The sequence below is a fragment of the Myotis brandtii genome, unplaced genomic scaffold (genome assembly GCF_000412655.1).
Source record: "Myotis brandtii unplaced genomic scaffold, ASM41265v1 scaffold889, whole genome shotgun sequence".
Lineage (NCBI taxonomy): Eukaryota > Metazoa > Chordata > Mammalia > Chiroptera > Vespertilionidae > Myotis > Myotis brandtii.
In genome coordinates, this window is record NW_005371640.1 from 511,578 (window position 1) to 522,031 (window position 10,454).

The following is a 10,454-nucleotide window of genomic DNA, read 5'->3' on the forward strand; positions in this document are numbered from 1 at the left end:
GTATCACGTAATGATTAATGTCTTGGTGTCCAGGGTCAAACAAACCTGATTCCAAAGCCCAGCCCTGCCACTTAACTATTTGTATGTCCGTTACTTACCTTCTTTTTTTTAAAAAAAAAATATTTTTATTGATTTCAGAGAGGAAGGGAGAGGAAGAGAGAGAGAGAAACATCAATGATAAGAGAGAATCATTGATCAGCTGCCTCCTGCACCCCCCTACTGGAGATCGAGCCCGAAACCCGGGCATGTGCCCTTGACCGGAATCAAACCCGGGACCCTTCGGTCCTCAGGCTGACACTCTATCCACTGAGGCAAACCAGCTAGGGCTGTTACTTTACCTTCTTGAGTCCTATTCACTTAACAATTATTTACCATAACCTGTTAGATAGCAACTACTGTGCTGGGTCTCGGGAATATAGTGGTGACCAAATCGGACACAGTCCCTACCATCATCAAGTATATAGAGCAATAGGATAGACAGGCATTAAATGTCATGTAATATGTCATTACAAATTGATACTTATAATGCAGAAAATGTTCTGGATTATTCCCTTTGTTAGTTCTCTGAGGTTTGATTGCATCTGTATTTCCAGTAAAGCTAACGATTTTGGTTTTAAAAGTTAGTTCTCAGCCTGCTTTGTAATGCTTGTCACTGTCTTCTAATTTAGATCTCACTCACTACATTAATGCATCAAATATGGGTGTCAAACGCCTGGCAGATGTTCTTTCTCAGAAGGCGAAGAGCAGCAGCTGGGTGGTGGTGTTCAAAGCTCTGGTTACTGTTCATCATCTTATGGTGCATGGAAATGAGGTGAGTGTGGTGTTTATACAATGGTAGTCTTTTCCAACTGCAGAAATGTTCTTGGTTTGGCAAAGGCTTAACCACCTTTTACTTTCAATTGTGACAAGTAGGGGAAGTAATAGCAGTGGGTATTAAAAAAACTGATTTTTTTTTATTTTTTGCATATGAATATCTTTGTAATCAGTATTTGAGGTACATACTATTACTTTAGCTACTGGATAAAAAAGTGGACAATAGATTGGATATTTCACTCAATTCTTTAGATGATTTAGACCAGTGGTTCTCAACCTTCTGGCCCTTTAAATACAGTTCCTCATGTTGTGACCCCAACCATAAAATTATTTTCGTTGCTACTTCATAACTGTAATGTTGCTACTGTTATGAATCGTAATGTAAATATCTGATATGCAGGACGGTCTTAGGCGACCCCTGTGAAAGGGTCGTTCGACCACCAAAGGGGTCGCAACCTACAGGTTGAGAACCGCTGATTTAGACCAAAAAAAGAAAGCCCTCAAAGATGTATTGTTACACATCTGACAAAGGGTTAATATCCAAAATATATAAGGAACTTAACAAAAGGAAGACAAAGAATTAAAAAATGGGCAAAGGACCTAAATAGACATTTGTACAAAGGGGACATTCAGATGGCCTAGAGGCATATGAAAATAGCTTAAAGTCACTGATCATCTGAGAGATGCAAATTAAAACGACAATGAGGTATCACCTCACACCTGTCAGAATGGCTGTCATCAACAAATCAACAAATGACAAGTGCTGGCAAGGATGTGGAGAAAAGGGAACCCTAGTATACTGCTGGTGGGAATGCAGACTGGTGCACTGGTGCTCGAAAACAATATGGAGTTTCCTCAAAAAATTAAATATGGAACTGCCATTTGATCCCACTTTTAGGAATATATCCTAAGAATTCCAAAACACCAATCAGAAAGAATGTATGCACCCCTGTGTTCATAGCGGCACAATTTACAATAGCTAAGATCTGGAAGCAGCCCAAATGCCCATCATTAGATTAGTGGATAAAAAAGCCGTAGTACATTTATACCATGGAATACTATGCAGGACCTCTTACCCTTTGAGACAGCGTGGAGGGACCTGGAGAGTATTATTCTAAGCAAAATAAGCCAGTCAGAGAAAGACAAGTTTCACATGAAATCACTCATATGTGGAATCTAAAGAACAAAATAAACTGATGAACAAAATAGATCCAGAGATGTAGAAGCATAGAACAGACTGCGGAATCTCAGAGGGAAGGTAGGAGTGGGTGAGTAGAGAGCAACCAAAGAACTTGTATGCATATATGCATAGCCCATGGACACAGACAATAGGGTGGTAAAGGCCTGGGGCCGGGTGGGGGTGGGTTAGAGGGGATCAATGAGGGAAAAAAGGGACATATGTAATACTTTCAACAATAAAGATTTTTTTTAATAAATGTATTTCTACATAACTGCTTTACCAGGAGAAACTGGATACCTGAGTATATTACATCACCTGTCCACCTCACATACAAACACTCTTTGTATTTTATAGAACAACTGAAGTGTTCTATAACAAATTATTATTTTCTACTTCAAATTAACATTTTATCTCAGTAAGCTTTGCATTAAAAAATTAGGATTTAGCCCCATCTGGTTTGGCTCAGTGGTCAGAGCATCGGCCTGCAGAATGAAGGGTCCCAGGTTCGATTCCAGTCAAGGGCACATGCCTGGGTTGTGGGCTTGATCCCCAGTGGGGAGTGTGCAGGGGGCAGCCAATCAATGATTTTCTCTCATCATTGATGTTTTTCTCTCTCTCCCTTTCCCTTCCTCTCTGAAGTCAATAAAAATTTTTTTAAAAAAAATTAGGATTTAGAAATTTCCTGGATTTTGAAACTTATTATAAAGCAACAGTAATTACATAATATGGTGTTGATAAAAATAGAGCATTTATATAAATGGAACTCAGTAGAGAGAGCTCAGAAGTAGAACTCTGCTTGTATGGGAGCTTGGGGGAATGTATGAAATTTAAAATAAAGTCTTTGGTACAAGTAACATTCGTATAGAGAAAATAGAATGAGATCTTTATTTTAATCCTTATACCAAAATAAATTCCACATGAAGGAAATATCTATATATGCAAAACCCTAAATTTTAAAATCAAAGAAAATGTAGGAGAATATGGTGATGACCTTTTAGTAGGGAAGACACCATAAAGTTGGAATGAGATTTTATATATTACAGACAAAAGATTGATATTCAGAATACATTATCCATAAGAAAAGGGCAGTACAATGGAATAATGAACAAAAGAAACGAACAGAGAATTTATAGAAAAGGAAACCAGAGTGGCTGATAACCATCAGAGAACATGCTCAGAGAAGCAAAATTGAAAATGCATGGCAGCATCAAGAGTTGTGAAGACCTTAAGAAAATGTTAGATGACATGTAAATATTATTTGTTGCAGTTTATCACTGTCAAAGGAAAGCATTGAGACATGTTTAGTAAAACTGAAAATGCCCAGCGACCCAGCAAGCCCACTACTCATAGCATATCCTATCTAATAAAGAGGGAATATGCTAATTGACCATCAGGCCCCCACAAAGATGGCAGCGCCCACAGCCAATAAAGGGAATATACTAATTGACTGCCACACCCTCAAAGATGGCAGCACCCAGTCCCCTCAGCCCCGCGGGGGCAGCAGGCGTGCAGCACGGCCAGGGAGTCCCCCAGTCCCCTCAGCCCCTCAGCCGCCCAGGGCCAGCCCAAGGCGCAGGCAAGCCTCGGATGGCAGCTGCCCAGCCGCCCAGGGCTGCCCAAGGCTCAGGTAACCAAGGCTGTCCAAGGCTTGTGTTGCCGGCAGTGGCAGCAGCAGAGGTGTGATGGGGGCATTGCCTTCCCCTGATCGCCGGGTTGCCTCCCGCCCCTAAGGGCTCCCGGACTGTGAGAGGGGGCAGGCCAGGCTGCGGGACTCCCCCCTCCAGTGCATGAATTGTCATGCACCTGGCCTCTAGTTTATAATATTTAGAAAGAAGAAATCACCCCAATAGCAATCATAGGGAACAGATAACCAAAATGAGGTGCATTTATACAATGAAATACTACACTGCATGAAATACAATCTATACCAACGAGGCTAGATCTCAAAAAGCAATGCTAATAGAGGAAGCAAGTTACAAAATGGTAGAGTATAATATCATTTAAGTTTTTAAAATGCCCTTAATATTTTCCATGGAATAAATAATATATGACACTATAAAGGAAATAGACTAAAGATAGCACATTAAAATCACAATACAGCTATCTTCAGGTAGGAGAAGGAAATTGACCTTAGGGATGAGGCTAAGGGCATTTTTAACTTTATCTGTAATACTTTAATCCTCTTATTTTAAAAACAGACTTGAAGAAGCAGATATGTCAGAAAGCAGTTGTCATTTCTGGGTAGTGGGGTGGGGTACACAGATGTATAAAAATTTTATTTTTCTGTAAATTAAAGTATTAAGTGATTTACTATTAATTAAAATAATCAATTCTGTAATTAAGTAAATGTTCCAAAAATCAAAAAGGGAGAATGGCTAGATAGAAAGTCTTGGGGGTGGGGGGAAGCATGTGTATACACATGAGCTTTGCTGTTTAATCCTTTATGTACTTGGGAGGTATATGCACAGAGGACAACACTGCAGGCCCTTATGCTGTGTAGCGCAGGATATGATCCTGCTCACCTTAATGCTCATGAAGTATATAGAAGCTGTAGGATAGAATTATGTTAAGAATTCATTCCCAATGACAAAATCGTTAATGAACTCTATTTCTGGACAAACTAATTTTTGGATTTGGCACATTTGTTTGACAGCGTTTTATCCGTCATCTTGCATCTCGAAGCTCTTTGTTCACTTTACACAGCTTCCTGGACAACAGTGTCGTAGAAGGTAAGATGGTTATATTTCTTTATGGAAATATTTCTATAAATATGTCTAAAATGGACATATTTCTTTTATGGAAATATTTCTATGTGGCCCGGCCAGCATGGCTCAGTGGTTGAGCAGCGACCTGTGAACCAGGAGGTCAGGGTTCGAGTCCCGGTCAGGGCACCTGCCCAGGTTACAGGCTCATTCCCCAGTGTGGGGTGTGCAGGAGGCAGCAGCCGATCAATGATTCTCTCTCATCATTGATGTTTCTTTCTCTCTCTCCCTCTTCCTTCCTCTCTAAAATCAATAAAAATATGTAAAAAAAATATTTCTACGTAGCAAGGAGGGAAAAGTTCTGAAAATCATGCCTGTTTAAGAAAATGGTTCTAAATTATAAAGGGTGTGGTGTGTTACACATTTTATAATGGTAAATAATTTCTAAATTCATTGGTACAAAATATTTGAGTACTTACTAAGAATAACAGAATATGCTAAAGTCAGAGGAAACTGAACTGTCCACTATTTACTCAGTAAGGCCTTCGTTGCTCAGTCTTCCAAAACTCGTGGCACAACCCTATGTCCCCTCTCTGCCTGAGTTTTATCCTTTCCACTTCTCACTAGCCATCTCTGTGTTTTTCTTTTCTTTTGCTTGTCTATGAGTCCTACATTGGAATATAAGCACCATGAGGACAGGGATTTTTGTTTATTTTTTTTCACTCTTGAACTTCCAACATCTAGAACAGTGCCTGGCTCAGTAGGCAGTTGAATGGATAAATAAATTGAATAAATGAATCAGGGTATGTTTGAGCCTGGCCAGCATGGCTCAGTGTTTGAGCGCCAACCTATGAACCAGGAGGTCACAGTTTGATATGCCCAGGTTGCAGGCTTGATCCCCAGTGTGGGGCGTGTAGGTGGCAGCCAATCAATGATTCTCTCTCATTGATGTTTCTGTCTTTCTCTCCTTCTCTCTTCCTCTCTGAAATCAGTAAAAATATATATATTATTAAAAAGGTATGTTTGGAAGTTGAGTAGTGAGAAGTTGAGTTTCCTTCATGGCCCCTTTTTCTCTATTTTGCCTGTGAAGTAGGGAACAAGGTCATTTTCTGCATGGAGGGAGGGTAGGGAAGGGATGACTACAATGAGATGGGGAGTTTTAGAAAAATGCTAAGAATTTACAAGAGTTTTTGTAGAAATGTGAAAGAAATCGATAAAGTTTAATTATTTCCTCTGTTCAGGAATGTCACCATCAGCACCACATCATGAGGTTATATCAAGGCTTTGAGGAAATAAAAAAATAATCAGTAGAAATTTGAGGAATATTGGACTAGATGATTAATAAAGGCTATTCTAGCTTTTGTACTTCAAAGATAATTGTTGAGGTATATGGGTGAATGTGGAATGAGAGGTCTTTGCATTTATTGACATACCAGAGGCCCAGTGCACGAATTCATGTACGGGTTGGGTCCGGCTGGCCTGGCTCCAATCAGGGGGGATCAGGACTGGGCCTGTCAGGAGGAAGAGATAGTGGGAGGTTGGCCAGCCAGCCCACTCAGTTCTGGGGCCTGGCCAGCCATGGGGAGGGGCTGTGGGTCCCCACTGGGGTGCCTGGCCAGTCTGGGTGAGGGGCTGAGGGCTGTTTTCAGCTGGTCACACACTCTTCAGGGTGTGGGTCCCCACTGGGGTGCCTGGCCAGCCTGGGTGAGGGGCTGAGGGCTGTTTTCAGCTGGTCACACACTCTTCAGGGTGTGGGTCCCCACTGGGGTGCCTGGCCAGTCTGGGTGAGGGGCTGAGGGCTGTTTTCAGCTGGTCACACACTCTTCAGGGTGTGGGTCCCCACTGGGGTGCCTGGCCAGTCTGGGTGAGGGGCTGAGGGCTGTTTTCAGCTGGTCACACACTCTTCAGGGTGTGGGTCCCCACTGGGGTGCCTGGCCAGTCTGGGTGAGGGGCTGAGGGCTGTTTTCAGCTGGTCACACACTCTTCAGGGTGTGGGTCCCCACTGGGGTGCCTGGCCAGCCTGGGTGAGGGGCTGAGGGCTGTTTTCAGCTGGTCACACACTCTTCAGGGTGTGGGTCCCCACTGGGGTGCCTGGCCAGTCTGGGTGAGGGGCTGAGGGCTGTTTTCAGCTGGTCACACACTCTTCAGGGTGTGGGTCCCCACTGGGGTGCCTGGCCAGTCTGGGTGAGGGGCTGAGGGCTGTTTTCAGCTGGTCACACACTCTTCAGGGTGTGGGTCCCCACTGGGGTGCCTGGCCAGTCTGGGTGAGGGGCTGAGGGCTGTTTTCAGCTGGTCACACACTCTTCAGGGTGTGGGTCCCCACTGGGGTGCCTGGCCAGCCTGGGTGAGGGGCTGAGGGCTGTTTTCAGCTGGTCACACACTCTTCAGGGTGTGGGTCCCCACTGGGGTGCCTGGCCAGTCTGGGTGAGGGGCTGAGGGCTGTTTTCAGCTGGTCACACACTCTTCAGGGTGTGGGTCCCCACTGGGGTGCCTGGCCAGTCTGGGTGAGGGGCTGAGGGCTGTTTTCAGCTGGTCACACACTCTTCAGGGTGTGGGTCCCCACTGGGGTGCCTGGCCAGTCTGGGTGAGGGGCTGAGGGCTGTTTTCAGCTGGTCACACACTCTTCAGGGTGTGGGTCCCCACTGGGGTGCCTGGCCAGCCTGGGTGAGGGGCTGAGGGCTGTTTTCAGCTGGTCACACACTCTTCAGGGTGTGGGTCCCCACTGGGGTGCCTGGCCAGTCTGGGTGAGGGGCTGAGGGCTGTTTTCAGCTGGTCACACACTCTTCAGGGTGTGGGTCCCCACTGGGGTGCCTGGCCAGTCTGGGTGAGGGGCTGAGGGCTGTTTTCAGCTGGTCACACACTCTTCAGGGTGTGGGTCCCCACTGGGGTGCCTGGCCAGTCTGGGTGAGGGGCTGAGGGCTGTTTTCAGCTGGTCACACACTCTTCAGGGTGTGGGTCCCCACTGGGGTGCCTGGCCAGCCTGGGTGAGGGGCTGAGGGCTGTTTTCAGCTGGTCACACACTCTTCAGGGTGTGGGTCCCCACTGGGGTGCCTGGCCAGTCTGGGTGAGGGGCTGAGGGCTGTTTTCAGCTGGTCACACACTCTTCAGGGTGTGGGTCCCCACTGGGGTGCCTGGCCAGTCTGGGTGAGGGGCTGAGGGCTGTTTTCAGCTGGTCACACACTCTTCAGGGTGTGGGTCCCCACTGGGGTGCCTGGCCAGTCTGGGTGAGGGGCTGAGGGCTGTTTTCAGCTGGTCACACACTCTTCAGGGTGTGGGTCCCCACTGGGGTGCCTGGCCAGCCTGGGTGAGGGGCTGAGGGCTGTTTTCAGCTGGTCACACACTCTTCAGGGTGTGGGTCCCCACTGGGGTGCCTGGCCAGTCTGGGTGAGGGGCTGAGGGCTGTTTTCAGCTGGTCACACACTCTTCAGGGTGTGGGTCCCCACTGGGGTGCCTGGCCAGTCTGGGTGAGGGGCTGAGGGCTGTTTTCAGCTGGTCACACACTCTTCAGGGTGTGGGTCCCCACTGGGGTGCCTGGCCAGTCTGGGTGAGGGGCTGAGGGCTGTTTTCCGGCTGGCGAGTGACTGAAGCTTCCAACCGCTCCTTGTTTTCTTTTCTTTTTTTTTTATTCTGGGCCAGCTTTAGCTCTGAGGCCTCGCTGCTGAAAACATGGATACAATGTTTCGGTCCGGCTGGGTTTCAGTCCGGCTGTTTTCTGGGGTTTTGTTTACCTTCTTATTTGCAACATAGTATATAGTTGCTTAGACTTGCAGATGAGAGGCTGGCAAGTGAGGCGGGGAACGTTGGAGTCTGCAGCAAGCAAGCCTCGTGCTCGCTTCAGTGCCTGGCTGCCGGCCGCCATCTTGGCTGACAGTTAATTTGCATATACTCACTGATTAGCCAATGAAAAGGGTAGCGGTCATACGCCAATTACCATGTTTCTCTTTTATTAGTGTAGATAGATATTGCAAATGGTTAATATTGGTTAAATTAGAAATAATGAAAATATTTTCTTTTTAGGCTATGCTATGTCCACCTTCATCAGACGATACAGCAGGTTTTTGAATGAAAAGTCACTCGCATATAGACTGATCGGATATGATGTCACCAAAACCAAGAGAGGGTCAGTAAATATCATTAGTTTGTAAGCAAGAAATACAGAAATACATATGTGCTCTAATATGTAGTTTGTAAAAACAACAACTGTATTTCAAGATGTTGATGTCATAGTGCTTCTAAAACTCTTAATTATTAATGTTAAATTTCTTTGATCTTTTATAGGCTGGATGGCTTCATGAGAAATATGAATACCAAAGACCTGCTAAACACACTTCCAGTTATTCAAACTCAGTTTGATGCTCTTCTTAGTTTTAATGTAAGAGCTTTATAAATCCTTTATCAAAATATTGGTAAACTAGAGGCCTGATGCACAAAATTTGTGCACTGGGTGGGGGGTGCCCCTCAGCCCAGCCTGCACCCTCTCCAATCTGGGACCCTTTGGGGGATGTCCGACATCCCTCTCAAAATCCGGGACTGCTGGCTCCTAACCACTCACCTGCCTGCCTGCCTGATTCCCCTACCTTCTTTTGCCTGCCAGCCTGATCACCCCCTAACCACTCCCCTGCCGCCTGATTGATGCCTAACTGTTCCCCTGCTGGCCCGATCGCCCCCAACTGCCCTCCCCTGCTGGCCAACTTATGGTGGCCATCTTGTGATGACATGAGGGCACGAGGGCCACCTAGGCTTTTATTAATATAGATGGCATTGTTTGTAGTTGGGGGAAGAAATTTTTTTTAACTGTGGTGATAATTGATTACTCTTTTACTTAATTTCCAGGCAAATGCAAATGACCTAACTAATCGTATAATACATGCTGCTTTCATGCTCCTCTTTAAGGATTCTCTTCGCCTCTTTGCAGCCTATAATGAGGGAATTCTCAATGTGCTAGGTAGGCTAAAGAATAAACATTACATACTTTTAAAAACTGGTAAAACAGTTTATTTGTAAAAATCTTTTATGTCTATATTTAGACTCATTTGTTTTATTTTTTCCTGTTTTTTTTTACTTTTTATTTTATTATTATTTTTTTATTTTTTAGAAATCTTTATTGTTGAAAGTATTACATGTCTGTGGCCATGGGTTATGCATATATGCATACAAGTAGACTCATTTGTTTTAGGTTCAAAATAGAGGATACTTGCATGATCATATATATTTTTAAATAATGAGACATTATATTGTTCTTTTGATTAAAAATTTGCTTAATTAGCCACAGAACTTTTCAGTATTTTTATGTGCTAACTGATATTTTGGAGAAATTTACTAGGGAATCAACATGGGTTGCCATCTTTCTGCGTTAAGGCCCACTCCACCAAGGTCAAAAATACAGTTCTGATTTTTCTAGGAAAATAATAAGTAATTTATTTATTTATTTTTTCACTTTTTTAAAATTAAATCTTTATTGTTCAGATTAGTACAGGTGTTCCTCTTTTTCCTCCCCATAGCTCTCCTCCACCCAGTTCCCACCCCACCCTCTGCCCTTACCCCTCCCACTGTCCTCATGCATAGGTGTACGATTTTTGTCCAGTCTCTTCCTGCACCCCACACCCCTTTCCCCCCAAGAATTGTCAGTCCACTCCCTTTCCATGCCCCTGGTTCTATTATATTCACCAGTTTACTCTGTTCATCAGATTTTTTATTCACTTGATTTTTAGATTCACTTATTGATAGATATCTATTTGCTGTTCATAATTTTTATCTTT

General features: G+C 44.5%; 1 protein-coding gene across 1 annotated transcript in view; it reads left to right on the forward strand.

The window, feature by feature from the left end:
* Window positions 1-10,454, forward strand: part of LOC102241021 (phosphatidylinositol-binding clathrin assembly protein-like) — a 38,580-nt gene that overhangs the window by 2,775 nt on the left and 25,351 nt on the right. The window contains exons 2-6 of the mRNA XM_014532371.1: window positions 669-811; window positions 4,647-4,722; window positions 8,713-8,815; window positions 8,974-9,067; window positions 9,529-9,640. Of these exons, the coding sequence (XP_014387857.1) occupies window positions 669-811; window positions 4,647-4,722; window positions 8,713-8,815; window positions 8,974-9,067; window positions 9,529-9,640 (528 nt within the window). The remainder of the gene's footprint in view (window positions 1-668; window positions 812-4,646; window positions 4,723-8,712; window positions 8,816-8,973; window positions 9,068-9,528; window positions 9,641-10,454) is intronic.